At 43.1% G+C, this 15,368-nt stretch overlaps 1 protein-coding gene across 1 annotated transcript in view; it reads left to right on the top strand.

Moving 5' to 3' along the window:
- Window positions 1-15,368, top strand: part of LOC311108708 (lethal(3)malignant brain tumor-like protein 3) — a gene marked incomplete at its 5' end in the record, with an annotated part of 56,244 nt that overhangs the window by 7,847 nt on the left and 33,029 nt on the right. The window contains 7 exons of the mRNA XM_084151427.1: window positions 162-313; window positions 5,783-5,859; window positions 6,153-6,238; window positions 6,384-6,494; window positions 12,748-12,862; window positions 13,625-13,727; window positions 15,138-15,290. Coding sequence (XP_084007553.1) covers window positions 162-313; window positions 5,783-5,859; window positions 6,153-6,238; window positions 6,384-6,494; window positions 12,748-12,862; window positions 13,625-13,727; window positions 15,138-15,290 — 797 coding nt within the window. The remainder of the gene's footprint in view (window positions 1-161; window positions 314-5,782; window positions 5,860-6,152; window positions 6,239-6,383; window positions 6,495-12,747; window positions 12,863-13,624; window positions 13,728-15,137; window positions 15,291-15,368) is intronic.

The following is a 15,368-nucleotide window of genomic DNA, read 5'->3' on the forward strand; positions in this document are numbered from 1 at the left end:
TCCACCCAGGTTTACACATCCTTCATTGAAGTACAGTACTTGACATCAGCACATTCAACATAGATATTACGCAGATGCATGAGCAGTTTAAAGGGTTTAAAGTAGGGTTATGGATGAAGTAACTTTTGTCTCTGATTAACTGTCCTATTTATATTTTCCAGACTGTCACCCCTTTAGGATTTAGAATTGGGATGAAGCTGGAGGCCATTGACAAGAAAAACCCCTCCTTCATCTGTGTTGCCACAGTAACAGACATGGTGGACAGTCGATTCCTGGTGCACTTTGATAACTGGGATGAGAGCTACGACTTCTGGTAATGTCTAACTTTGTGATTACATTTCCTTCAGTACTCAAAATCAAATCACTGTATCATCATCAGCAGTGATTTGTGTTAACTGATGCCAGATCATAGTCATATTTGGAATTTGTGTTGGTGTTGCAGAATTGGGCACTATATGGTGGTAGATTATTACAACAGAAGGTTTGTGTCTGGGAGGAAAAAAACATTGCCTCTTACAAAAGTGTTTGTTATTCATATTTTACACAAGCAAACAAGCTACATCACTTTAATCTGCATAATTGCTTTTAGATTTGGAAGACAAAAATGTCTGTACCATGAATTATTATTTTGACACTCGCACGCACATCACTTTTCTCACAATTATTTAGTCTTAAGTTTTTCCCATTTAATTTGTTTCTTATTGCATTTCTTTGGCTCTGTCTGTTGAGACATTGAGAGTTGTGAGAGTTCTCTTTTCTCACAATTCTTTAGGCCTCCGTTTCCCCCATCAATTTTCATCACTCCAACCCTTGTTGATTGTCACCATTGTTTGGCTTTTTCTGACTGAGAATTGCGTGTGTGGTTACAGTCGTTACTGTGGTTTCATGCCCACTCTGACCTCTCCCAGCTGTGGATTTAGACTGCCAGCCAGGAGGAAGTCCTGATCTGCACGATACAAGAGCTTGTATTGGCTGAATTATGGATGATCACCAATAAATGTCAAGGAGGAGAGGAGAGGGAAAGAGTAGAGCCCGGAGCGGTTAAAATAGGAGCAGACTCACAGAGGGAGATGACTCTCTCACACGTGGTGTCATTACGTATCACATCAGCCAGTCACAGCCAGTCTCAGCCAGTCACAGCCAGTCACAGGCCTCTCCAACATCACAGCTCGGGGCCAGAGAGCAGCTAAACCACTCCACTCTGCTCTGTTCCACCCTGGCCTGGCCAGAGAGTAGGACACTAGGACTCTGTCATCCCTTAAAGGAGTAGTTCACTATTTTACAATTTGATGTTAGATGGTTCCTCACCCTGAAAATAGTCTATGGGCCAGGAGAGACTGTAATCCATGGTTCAGTTCTCTTTAAACAGCCACTACACACTTCAGATAACTTTAGCCACCACAAGCAATCAATGGAATTGATAGGGGCATGAGAGCGTGTTAATTTTTGTGTGGCCAAATCACCTTTAAGTAACATCAAACAAAATATGGAGTTGATTTGAAATGATTTCAGATGGTTTGGACATAATTTTTTAAAACATGCTCACATGCCCCCATCAAATCCAATCTTCTTATATACATTTTGTTTTTTTGCCTGTGCTGAAGACATCTACAGTGGGGGAAAAAAGTATTTAGTCAGCCACCAATTGTGCAAGTTCTCCCACTTAAAAAGATGAGAGAGGCCTGTAATTTTCATCATAGGTACACGTCAACTATGACAGACAAATTGAGGAAAAAAAATCCAGAAAATCACATTGTAGGATTTTTTATGAATTTATTTGCAAATTATGGTGGAAAATAAGTATTTGGTCACCTACAAACAAGCAATATTTCTGGCTCTCACAGACCTGTAACTTCTTCTTTAAGAGGCTCCTCTGTCCTCCACTCGTTACCTGTATTAATGGCACCTGTTTGAACTTGTTATCAGTATAAAAGACACCTGTCCACAACCTCAAACAGTCACACTCCAAACTCCACTATGGCCAAGACCAAAGATCTGTCAAAGGACACCAGAAACAAAATTGTAGACCTGCACCAGGCTGGGAAGACTGAATCTGCAATAGGTAAGCAGCTTGGTTTGAAGAAATCAACTGTGGGAGCAATTATTAGGAAATGGAAGACATACAAGACCACTGATAATCTCCCTCGATCTGGGTCTCTACGCAAGATCTCACCCCGTGGGGTCAAAATGATCACAAGAACGGTGAGCAAAAATCCCAGAACCACACGGGGGGACCTAGTGAATGACCTGCAGAGAGCTGGGACCAAAGTAACAAAGCCTACCATCAGTAACACACTACGCCGCCAGGGACTCAAATCCTGCAGTGCCAGACGTGTCCCCCTGCTTAAGCCAGTACATGTCCAGGCCCGCCTGAAGTTTGCTAGAGTGTATTTGGATGATCCAGAAGAGGATTGGGAGAATGTCATATGGTCAGATGAAACCAAAATATAACTTTTTGGTAAAAACTCAACTCGTCGTGTTTGGAGGACAAAGAATGCTGAGTTGCATCCAAAGAACACAATACCTACTGTGAAGCATGGGGGTGGAAACATCATGCTTTGGGGGGGTTTTTCTGCAAAGGGACCAGGACGACTGATCCGTGTAAAGGAAAGAATGAATGGGGCCATGTATCGTGAGATTTTGAGTGAAAACCTCCTTCCATCAGCAAGGGCATTGAAGATGAAACGTGGCTGGGTCTTTCATCATGACAATGATCCCAAACACACCGCCCGGGCAACGAAGGAGTGGCTTCGTAAGAAGCATTTCAAGGTCCTGGAGTGGCCTAGCCAGTCTCCAGATCTCAACCCCATAGAAAATCTTTGGAGGGAGTTGAAAGTCCGTGTTGCCCAGCGACAGCCCCAAAACATCACTGCTCTAGAGGAGATATGCATGGAGGAATGGGCCAAAATACCAGCAACAGTGTGTGAAAACCTTGTGAAGACTTACAGAAAACGTTTGACCTGTGTCATTGCCAACAAAGGGTATATAACAAAGTATTGAGAAACTTTTGTTATTGACCAAATACTTATTTTCCACCATAATTTGCAAATAAATTCATAGAAAATCCTACAATGTGATTTTCTGGATTTTTTTTTCTCATTTTGTCTGTCATAGTTGACATGTACCTATGATGAAAATTACAGGCCTCTCTCATCTTTTTAAGTGGGAGAACTTGCACAATTGGTGGCTGACTAAATACTTTTTTTCCCCACTGTATATATCGGTCTGCTAATACAGGATTAGTAAAGGCCCAGTGCACTACTTTTGTGAATAAAGTTTAACAAAATGTATTTTTATTTGAATGTTTACCAGCATTTGTAACTTGAGTCTGATAATTACCTGTACTAAACACTTAATCTGATCAATTATAAAGTAATATAAAGATGCTTGATATATGACGAGTAAAAATAACATGACTATATACAGGGAGTACCAGTATTGAGTCGATGTGCAGGTGTACGAGGTAATTGAGGTAGCTATGTACATATACTGTAGGTAGGGTTAAAGTGACTAGGCAACAGGATAGATATTAGACAGTAGCAGCAGCTGGTAGCCATTTTATTAGCTATTTAGTAGTCTTGTTTAGCAGTCTTATGGCTTGGGGGTAGAAGCTGTTCAGGGTCCTGTTGGTTCCAGACTTGGTGCACTGGTACCGCTTGTCATGCAGTAGCAGAGAGAACAGTCTGTGGCTTGGGTGGCTGGAGCCTTTGATGATTTTTTTAGCCTTCCTCTGACACCGCCTGGTATAGAGGTCCTAGATGGCAGGGAACTCTGCCCCAGTGATGTACTGGGCCGTACTCACCACCCTCTGTAGCACCTAGTAGCTGTTTAAAGAAAACGGAACCCTGGATTACAGTTTCTCTTGGCCCATAGACTACTTTCCGGGTGAGGAACCATCTAATATCAAGTTGTAAAATAGTGAACTACTCCTTTTAAAGGCCCAGTGCAGTCGAAAACATGATTTTCCTGTGTTTTATATATACATTGAGTGTACAAAACGTTAAGGACACCTTCCTAATATTGAGTTGCACCCTCCCCCTTTTGCCCTCAGAAGAGCCTCAATTCGTGGGCCATGTTGACTCCAATGCTTCCCACAGTTGTGTCAAGTTGGCTGGATGTCCTTTGGGTGGTGGACCATTCTTGATACACACGGGAAACTGTTGAGTGTGAAAAACCCAGCAGCGTTGCAGTTCTTGATACAAACCGGTACGCCTGGCACCGACTACCATACCTCGTTCAAGGGCTCTTAAATCTTTGGTCTTGCCTATTCATCCTCTGAATGTCACACATACACAATCCATGTCTCAAATGTCTCAAGGCTTAAAAATCTTTCTTTAACTTTGTCTACACTGATTGAAGTGGATTTAGCAAGTGACATCAATAAGGGATCATAGCTTTCACCTGGATTCACCTGGTAAGTCTATGTCATGGAAAGAGCAAGTGTTCCTAATGTTTTGTACATTCAGTGTATTTCCACACTATGAGGTTGGAATAATACTGGGAAAATGATGATAATGCCATTTTAGTGTAAGAGCTGTTGCAAAGACCGCCTGAAATTTCTGCCTGTTTTGGTGAGAGGGAGTTTTGGCCAATAACAGCTACTTTTCAGTTTTCCCCTCCCCACTCAGACCACATTCAGACAGTCCTAGCAAAATTCTTGCTTGAGAAATTGCTCTTGTTAAGAAGCTATTTTAGTTTATTTTTTACCATTTTAATTGAAAACAGTCGCAGTAAGGTACTTAATTGTTACCCAGAAATGATTTGATATTGAGATAAAAACGTCTGCATTGCACCTTTAAACAAGCTTACTGTAACAACACTGACCACTGAGGTGGAAACAATGACAACCCTCAAATGAGATTATCCACACTGGCACACCACAATAGGGATTGGTTTTACAGTATGTTGAGTACATGCTGAAATAATAAACAGTTTTACTCTCCAAAGATATTTCAGTAACAGCCTATTGGACAAGTAAGGAGAGTTGCAATATACTGACCAGACAAGCAAGCCCCTTGCAATTTATCCAGCATTGCCGATGCAATGACGGCATCATAACAGTATTAATACCTGTAGTTGTACCTAAACAATGCTACTCATCAGGTCAATGATGTGCCCTCCATCATTCAGTGATAGATGAATGTTGTCCTACTGATGTTTGTCGTGCAGAGAGGTATTTGTGGGAAGCTGTGAGAGAAGCGTCCTTTTCTCGCCCTGACTGTCCCGACACATCAAAGTGTATGTTGCATAACATGCCATCATGGCTAAATGTACGGGTAATCACTCAGAAATAAGGTGGCTGATGCCACAGCCCCCTGCAGCTCTCTGATTCAGAGTTTATTTTATATATTTTTTATTTTACCTTTATTTAACTAGGCAAGTCAGTTAAGAACAAATTCTTATTTACAATGACGGCCTACACCGGCCAAACCCGGACGACGCTGGGCCAATTGTGCGCCGCCCTATGGGACTCCCAATCACGGCCGGTTGTGATACAGCCTGGAATCGAACCAGGGGGTCTGTAGTGACACCTCAAGCACTCAAGCATTGAGCACTGAGATGCAGTGCCTTAGACCGCTGCGCCACTCGGGAGCCCACTCGGGTTGGGTTGAATGTGGAAGACACATTTCGGTTGAGTGCATTCAGTTGTGCAACTGACTAGATATTCCCTTTCCCTCTTAACGGCTAGGCAACCTGCCACCAAGGGAATATGAAATGGGGAAATGTTACATTGGTGAGCAGATGGCATTTTTACTACTGTCCTTCTCCTGCTCTTCTGTAGGTGTGATGCAACCAGTCCCTACATCCACCCAGTGGGCTGGTGTCAAGACAACAACAGGATTCTCACGACCCCTCCAGGTGACATACTAACTCCTGTCAATCATTATTGTCACTATTTGTCCTGTAGATACCAGGATATAGTGTGTAATGATGATTGACCATACAGTTATTAGAGTAAAACAACACATGGAAAGTTTCCAAACAGATGATCTGATCTATAAATTATGTTATTCCACTGTGGAGTAGACAGATGGTTTCGAGTGACAGAAAGCACAAGGGACTTTACCCGCCCACACACACACTACATAATAAAGCATATAGTAAAAACATGCTCAATCTGGATCAATCTTTTTCATTGCTCTTCCCTCTAGTTTACCCCAGTGTCAAGGATTTCTCCTGGGGAAAGTATCTGGAGGAGACCAACTCATCACCGGCCCCTGCCAGGGCTTTCAAAGGGGTGAGGCTGTCTCTCTGTCCTCGGCCCGTAAGACGATGTGGCAGCCCCACATCCACATCTCAACACCATTTACTAGAGTAGCCTAGCTGGCTGTCTGCCTGCTGCAGAATGACATGCTGCCTCACACCCCCCTCTCCCTCTACAGAAACCCCCCCACAGCTTCCTGCCACTCATGAAGCTGGAGACGGTGGACAAGAGGAACCCCATGCTTGTCAGAGTGGCCACCGTGGTAGACACTGACGACCACAGGATCAAAGTGAGAACATATCTATCACTCTCTGTCTACTTTAAACCTCTCCTCGGGGACCCCCAGCCGTTCCATGTCTTTTATCTATTCCAGAGCTAGCACACCTGATTCGACTTGTTAACTAATCATCAAGCCAATGAGTAGGTGAATCAGGAGAGCTAGTTCAGGGCTAAAACAAAATATTGAAACGTCTGGGGGTCCTCGAGGAGAGGTTTGAGAAACTGATCTATCTGACCCCTGTCACTGTGTCTATCATTATCTATCTGTGTCTATCTGACCCATGTGTCTACCGGTATCTACAGTATCTGCACTCCACACTGGATTCATTCAACATGGCAGTGTCACTCAGCTGTAGCAACACTTCTATCTGTGTCAATAACTACGAATGCGCCCTTCCTCCTATCACTAGTTTGTAGCTCAGACCTGGAGATGAGTTTTACCAGGTGTTGTGTGTGGTTCAGTTCAGCTGTACAGTAGGATTAGCCATTACATCACTTATCTGTACTGTGAACTACAGTATGTAACTTTTTTAATCTGAAAGAGTATAATCCTAGATTACAGAATTATATGCCTAATCCGAGCCCTGTATAGCGCCTACAGTGGGGGAAAAAAGTATTTAGTCAGCCACCAATTGTGCAAGTTCTCCCACTTAAAAAGATGAGAGAGGCCTGTAATTTTCATCATAGGTACACGTCAACTATGACAGACAAATTGAGCATTTTTTTTCCAGAAAATCACATTGTAGGATTTTTAATGAATTTATTTGCAAATTATGGTGGAAAATAAGTATTTAGTCACCTACAAACAAGCAAGATTTCTGGCTCTCACAGACCTGTAACTTCTTCTTTAAGAGGCTCCTCTGTCCTCCACTCGTTACCTGTATTAATGGCACCTGTTTGAACTTGTTATCAGTATAAAAGACACCTGTCCACAACCTCAAACAGTCACACTCCAAACTCCACTATGGCCAAGACCAAAGAGCTGTCAAAGGACACCAGAAACAAAATTGTAGACCTGCACCAGGCTGGGAAGACTGAATCTGCAATAGGTAAGCAGCTTGGTTTGAAGAAATCAACTGTGGGAGCAATTATTAGGAAATGGAAGACATACAAGACCACTGATAATCTCCCTCGATCTGGGGCTCCACGCAAGATCTCACCCCGTGGGGTCAAAATGATCACAAGAACGGTGAGCAAAAATCCCAGAACCACACGGGGGGACCTAGTGAATGACCTGCAGAGAGCTGGGACCAAAGTAACAAAGCCTACCATCAGTAACACACTACGCCGCCAAGGACTCAAATCCTGCAGTGCCAGACGTGTCCCCCTGCTTAAGCCAGTACATGTCCAGGCCCGTCTGAAGTTTGCTAGAGTGCATTTGGATGATTCAGAAGAGGATTGGGAGAATGTCATATGGTCAGATGAAACCAAAATATAACTTTTTGTTAAAAACTCAACTCGTCGTGTTTGGAGGACAAAGAATGCTGAGTTGCATCCAAAGAACACCATACCTACTGTGAAGCATGGGGGTGGAAACATCATGCTTTGGGGCTGTTTTTCTGCAAAGGGACCAGAACGACTGATCCGTGTAAAGGAAAGAATGAATGGGGCCATGTATCGTGAGATTTTGAGTGAAAACCTCCTTCCATCAGCAAGGGCATTGAAGATGAAACGTGGCTGGGTCTTTCAGCATGACAATGATCCCAAACACACCGCCCGGGCAACGAAGGAGTGGCTTCGTAAGAAGCATTTCAAGGTCCTGGAGTGGCCTAGCCAGTCTCCAGATCTCAACCCCATAGAAAATCTTTGGAGGGAGTTGAAAGTCTGTGTTGCCCAGCGACAGCCCCAAAACATCACTGCTCTAGAGGAGATCTGCATGGAGGAATGGGCCAAAATACCAGCAACAGTGTGTGAAAACCTTGTGAAGACTTACAGAAAACGTTTGACCAGTGTCATTGCCAACAAAGGGTATATAACAAAGTAATGAGAAACTTTTGTTATTGACCAAATACTTATTTTCCACCATAATTTGCAAATAAATTCATTAAAAATCCTACAATGTGATTTTCAGGATTTTTTTTCTCATTTTGTCTGTCATAGTTGACGTGTACCTATGATGAAAATTACAGGCCTCTCTCATATTTTTAAGTGGGAGAACTTGCACAATTGGTGGCTGACTAAATACTTTTTTTCCCCACTGTATATTTCCACATTTCTGACTGATGTAATAAAACTCCACATAGAAACTTGGAGGGAAATGTAGTCTTTATGAAAGTGTCCTGTATATGACAAATAAGGGAAAGGCACTAATGTACTGCACAGGGAATTAATATACAAATTATTCAAGACCTCAGCATTGTCACATCCCATTGTCCCAGTACATCAAATTAACATCTGCCTGACTTTCTCCCTGAGATCATTTTGAGGAGAACTATAAGCTTCATGTTCCATGAACTATGAAGTGAACAGTAGGTCAGTGTCAGTGGCCAGCCGGCTGCCTGGGGGGAGTCATGAGGGGATTGCATTATGCTGGGACGTTAATGCAGGACAGGTATCTATCCCCAGAGGGCAGTAGTGTCTCCCCCTCTTCTGTCATCCCTCTCCTCCTCTTCTATAACCTGCTGTTATCATGTGTCCTGCTGCTCCTGCTGATGGGCCATAGAGCAGTCTTACTTTCTCCTGCTGTCTGGCCCTACAGTATGTCAATGTCTTTCCCTCAGCCTTACTTATGTCGATACTGTTCAGTCATCTCAGTCTAAACCCTTCTGTCCATGGAGCAAAAATAGCCCTTCATAGCATATCTCCACTCTATACAGTCCCTCAAGTCCTAACCTCTACCTGTCCACCTACTGGAAGATTACCCTGATTCATTTTCTGATTAATTCTCAGTTTACATATTTATTCGTGGCTCTACCGACTTCCAGGAGAATCCTTTTTCAAATCATGCGAGACAAAAATATTTCATTTTATTTGGAATGGCAAACCAGATAAAGTTAAACAGACATATTTATATAACGAACATGAGTTTGGAGGTTTAAAACAATTAAATATTAAGGCATTAAACCTCTCTCTTAAAGCCTCCATTATTCAAAAATGATATCTAAATCCAAAATGGTTACCTGGCCGTGTGGTGCCAGGATAACAACCTCTCCCTCAACGTGACCAAGACAAAGGAGATGATTGTGGACTACAGGAAAAGGAGACTGAAAAGATTCGGCATGGGTCCTCAGATCCTCAAGAAATTCTACAGCTGCACCATCGAGAGCATTCTGACTGGTTGCATCACCGCCTGGTATGGCAACTGCTTCCTGCCATCCAGGACCTCTATACCAGGCGGTGTCAGAGGAAGGCCCTCAAAATTGTCAAAGACTCCAGCCACCCTAGTCATAGACTGTTCTCTCTGCTACCGCACGGCAAGCGGTACCGGAGTGCCAAGTCTAGGTCCAAAAGACTTCTCAACAGCTTCTACCCCCAAGCCATAAGACTCCTGAACAGCTAATCATGGCTACCCAGACTATTTGCACTGCCCCCCCACCCCATCTTTTTACGCTGCTGCTACTCTGTTAATTATTTATGCATAGTCACTTTAACTCTACCCACATTTACATATTACTTCAACTACCTCAACTAGCCGGTGCCCCCGCACATTGACTCTGCACCGGTACCCCCCTGTATATATAGCCTCCCTACTGTTATTTTATTTTACTTCTGCTCTTTTTTTCTCAACACTTTTTTGTTGTTGTTTTATTTTACTTTTTTATTAAAAATAAATGCACTGTTGGTTAAGGGCTGTAAATACCTGTTGTATTCGGCGCATGTGGCCAATAAAATTTGATTTGATTTGATAAGAGAGGCCCATCCTATGTTTAAGAGTGGGCTCTTTGGCTTTTTGCAGATTAAACCCATACATTTTTGGTGGATTGACAATGGATCCCTGTTAATGGCTTCATTTAAAAGGGAGGATACTTAAAGAGTTAGCTTTTGCCATCAGAACAGCCTCAATTTGTTGGGCCATGGACACTACAAGGTGTCGAAAGCGTTCCACAGGGATGCTGGCCCATGTTGACTCTAATGCAAGTTGGCTGGATGTCCTTTGGGTGGTGGACCATTCTTAATACACACAGGAAACTGTTGAGCGTGAAAAACCCAGCAGTGTTGCAGTTCTTGACACAAACCAGTGCGCCTGGCACCTACTACCATAAGCCATTCAAAGACACTTCAGTCTTTTGTCTTGCCCATTCACCCTCTGAATGGCACACATACACAATCCATGTCTCAATTGTCTCAAGGCTTAAAAATCCTTATTTAACCTGTCTCCTCCCCTTCATCTATGCTGAATGAAGTGGATTTAACAAGTGACATCAATAAGAGGTCATAGCTTTCCCCTGGATTCACCTGGTCAGTCTATGTCATGTAAAGACCAGGTGTTCATAATGTTTTGTATACTCAGTGTATAAAATAACAATTGACACATCAATCCGTTCATTTCAATTTAAGCTATTATATAAAATCCTTGCTACAAAAAGAATGCTCAATATATGGGGCATTGAACAGTCAGCATTGTGCAGACTGCCTTGAGGAAACAGAATCAATAGAACATATTTTCTGGTACTGTCCATTGGTGGCTCGCTTTTGTAGTCAGGTCCAGGAATGGTTGTTATGTCATAATATCAAGGTTCAGATGGGCCTGCGAACTGTATTGTTAGGGGATCTGAAAAAAACACGATCAGTCAATGTGAAATATCATTACACTCTTCTGTAAAGTATTTATTTTTAGGGCAATATCAGTAGAAATGTTACAAATAGGGAGGTTCAGGACTCTCGTAAGACATCACAGTAAAATGGAGGGATGTGTTGCAAAAGGAAATAACAAAATGACATTATACTGGGAAAGATGGGTTCATCTGTGGACATCGGAGGGTTGGAGTTAAGATCAGAATGAATGGTGGAAAATTAGGAATATATGTATAATTATTTAACTACATGTACCATACATGTGAATGAAAATAGCTGTAAGTAGCAGTAGAAGTATTGTTGTCAGTTAGTTTACTCCAATCAGCAGAGGTGTGGTAGGGTTGGGGAAAATATATAAATAAGGGGAATTAGAAATGATGCAAACAATTAAATTGATAGAACCCAAAACCTATCAACAACATTAAAGCTGATCTACGTCCCCCCACACACAAAAAAAACTAAACAAAACAAATATATGAAATAAATCCAAACCCCTAAACTGTACTCTACTTTCACTCCTCCAATTATATACAAGCCTTTAGATGTGAACTGGACCTCTGTCCTAACCTTTATCTTCCATCCCCCACCACCACCATTCCAAGGCAGTGTTCTCTAAAGCTCCTTCCATCCCACCACTCCATTCCAAGGCAGTGTTCTCTAAAGCTCCTTCCATCCCACCACCACCATTCCAAGGCAGTGTTCTCTAAAGCTCCTTCCATCCCACCACTCCATTCCAAGGCAGTGTTCTCTAAAGCTCCTTCCATCCCACCACTCCATTCCAAGGCAGTGTTCTCTAAAGCTCCTTCCATCCCACCACCACCATTCCAAGGCAGTGTTCTCTAAAGCTCCTTCCATCCCACCACTCCATTCCAAGGCAGTGTTCTCTAAAGCTCCTTCCATCCCACCACCACCATTCCAAGGCAGTGTTCTCTAAAGCTCCTTCCATCCTCACCACCACCACCACCAACACTCTCACCACTCACACACAAACCAACACTACATGCATTTCATTCTCTCATTGTCCCTTCAACCATCACATGCATTATCTTACTGCTTCCCCGTCTCCAGTTCCTCTGTAAACCATCACTTGCTTCATATTTCATGTTGTGTCTTCAACTGTAACATAATAATAGGTGTGTTCAGCCAGGGAGGGAAGCAGGCTGTAGACTAGGAAGGTCTGCCTTCCCACAACTCCCTGGTGTGCTCCTGTCTCTTGTTTGCCCCACACTGTGAAGCACACTCTCATTGTCAGGAGTGTGAATCAGAACTGAGGGAGAGATAGTGATCAAGTAGGCTGTGTGTCTTCCTCACACAGACAGCAGGGCAAGCCAGCTGTAAGAGGCAGTGCCAGGGGCTTCAGTCTGAGACAATGCTTGTCAGGTAGACTGTCGCAATTAGCAGTTAAGCGTCTTACCTCCAAGACATGTTCTTATCATGTCTACCATGGTTTTGACAATCTCTTTTCCCCACATTTCTAAATTTAGCTATTTTACTGTTATTATTTGTCCTTGGTTTGTGTGTTCCTCTAGATCCATTTTGATGGCTGGGCGGATGATTATGACTACTGGGTGGACACAGACAGTCCGGACATCCACCCTGCGGGCTGGTGTGCTAAGACTGGCCACCCCCTCCAGCCCCCGATCAGTGAGTGGCTTTATGACTCATCCTAATCTATTAATGTCCAGCTCCCTCCCTCAGTTCCAGACATACGGTTCCTAGCAGACACACTTAGAGGCAGACCTCCATTGATGCTGCTATTTCTCATCCCATTCCATCATAAATGGCATAATATGCTTTCCCTGATCTGCCGTCATTATATTTAAGGGGTAGTTGAAGCCTTGTTTGTGAAAAGAATTGCTCAAAATTACTCAAGATGTTTGATGGCTCCTGTGTCCTATGCTCTCTCTGTGGTCAATATCCTGTGTTTTACCAAGAGGATGCTGGGAGGGGAACAATGAACTTCCCTCTGCCTCCTCTTCCCCTTCCTGATCATTTCTCCCTGTGTAATGGTGTCCATGGAAACGTGGAGTGGAGAAGTCAATGCTGCCGTCAGGTTTCAGAGTACAGAGCTGGGTTCTCAGAGAGAGAGCTACTGCTCCACATGGCAGCTCACTTGTGTCATGGGGACAGATCCAGGGAAAGATCTGCTTTCTCTCTACCCGTATGGCTCTCATTAGTACCAACTCCTTGTGAGGTTGACACCTACTCCTTGTGACTCTGAGGCTATCCTAATATGGACACTTTGACTGAGGCTATCCTAATATGGACACTGTACTTACATTAGCATTACATGAATCCAATAGATTTTGTAACATTATTCTAGGATGGTTTGCCTGAAGTCATGTAGTGAATAATGTCTCACTAGGTAGATCAAAATGGAATATCTCCCCCTCTCCTCATCCCCAGGTCCACAGGAGCTGTTTGAGTCGTCAGGGCAGGGCGGATGTCCCACCCCAGGGTGTAAAGGTGTGGGCCACATCAAAGGAGCCCGCTACTCTGGACACCACAGGTACTCTCTCTCACAGTACAGCACTCAATCTGGCTGGCCAGTATTAAAATGACCATCCACTGGAAACTCACACATAACACCAACAGGCTTCATATCACTACAGGCCGGTGAATGGTCACTTGTTGCCGGTCAAACTGGGGCTTATTGCTCATTGATCCACCGGTTACATTAATTAGCGGATACTGTAGCATAGAGATCTGTGATGCAAAAGACACCCAATATATGCCTACAGCAGCTGTGTTAGGTCTGGATGTCAACAGTATCGGTATTGTACATGATACACACGTACCTGTATGCCCTGAGGTGAAGCTGTATAGAGGCTGTAAAATTGGCTGTGTGGAGCTAGAAGCACAGCCGTGTAAGCGCATTAGTGTCACTCCCTACCATCAGTATTCATCACCATTCTTTCCCTTTTCTCCTAAGAAACCACATCTCCACTCTCCATACACCCACAATGATGCATTAGCATCAGCTGGCATAATAACTTTGACGTTGCTGTCTTATATGATATAGTTACCTGAGGTCATAGATACTGCTGTAGAGTCACTTTTTAATGGGGACACTGTACCATGGTTCAGTATCTGTAATGTAAGCTGATTAACCTTGGAGTCTGAGTACATAATGTAGTTTATTAAAATGTATTTATGGAATGAAGGGTGCTTTATCAGTGTTTGTTGGCAAACCTGGTATATTAAACAGGTAGCGCCACAGCTAGCTATGGGCAGAAATAATGGGAAAGAGGGAGGAATGAGAGAGGGATTAGAGGAGAATGAGAGAAACGATTCAATCTCTCTTCTCTCTCCTCTCGTCAGTCAAAGTGGTCGCAGTTACTCAACCATCCATACCCCCATTTATATGCAAATATGTTGTTTATATATTTCCATTTTAGTGGAGTTAAAGTCTGTTTCCCCCTAAGGTAATGAAAAGTAGTACATTACACAGGTTGGGGGGTGATAATGCAGTGTAAGGAAGTTGTCACAGTCTGCACACTGCCAGTGTACGCAGCAAATTCAATGTTTCCAAATTGAGATTCATCACCCTGGAATTAATTACGTCAACCCCAGAATCTCAGAATTATTTGGTTTACTGCAGTGACTACTGAGAAGTACTAGGAACTGTGTAAACTCATGTGTTTTACGACAACAACAACGTTTGCCTGATTAGACAGGAAAGAGAGTCTGTGACACGCTCTCAGTGTGAGACAGCTTCCTTATTCTCATGATTTTGAATTGCTTTTATTGATTCTGTCCCCAAGAACATTGATGTGTGAAATCATATCTTGTCTGACGGTGACATATGTTATTAATACCTTATTAAGTTATAATTAAGTCCTATTGTGAAGTTGTTATTACACAAAGTCCTTTTTCTTAAATCAGTCATTTGTAATAATGTCCATGTTCTGATTTGCAGTGCGGTGGGATGCCCATACTCTGATATCAACATCAACAAGGACTCAGTGCTGCCAGACCGTCTGAGTGGTGAGATGCCAGGGTCAGGAGGACTGGGCCGACCCCGACGGGCAGAACCCAACCCAGAGAACCACTCACCAGCTCTCAGTGCAGAGTAAGGACCAATCAGCTCTTAACTAATCAACATTCTCAGACATTCCCAGACAGACTGAGACAGATGACATTTGGCTGA

Source organism: Coregonus lavaretus (genome assembly GCF_964263955.1).
Source record: "Coregonus lavaretus genome assembly, chromosome: 33".
In the NCBI taxonomy this organism is placed as follows: Eukaryota; Metazoa; Chordata; class Actinopteri; order Salmoniformes; family Salmonidae; genus Coregonus; species Coregonus lavaretus.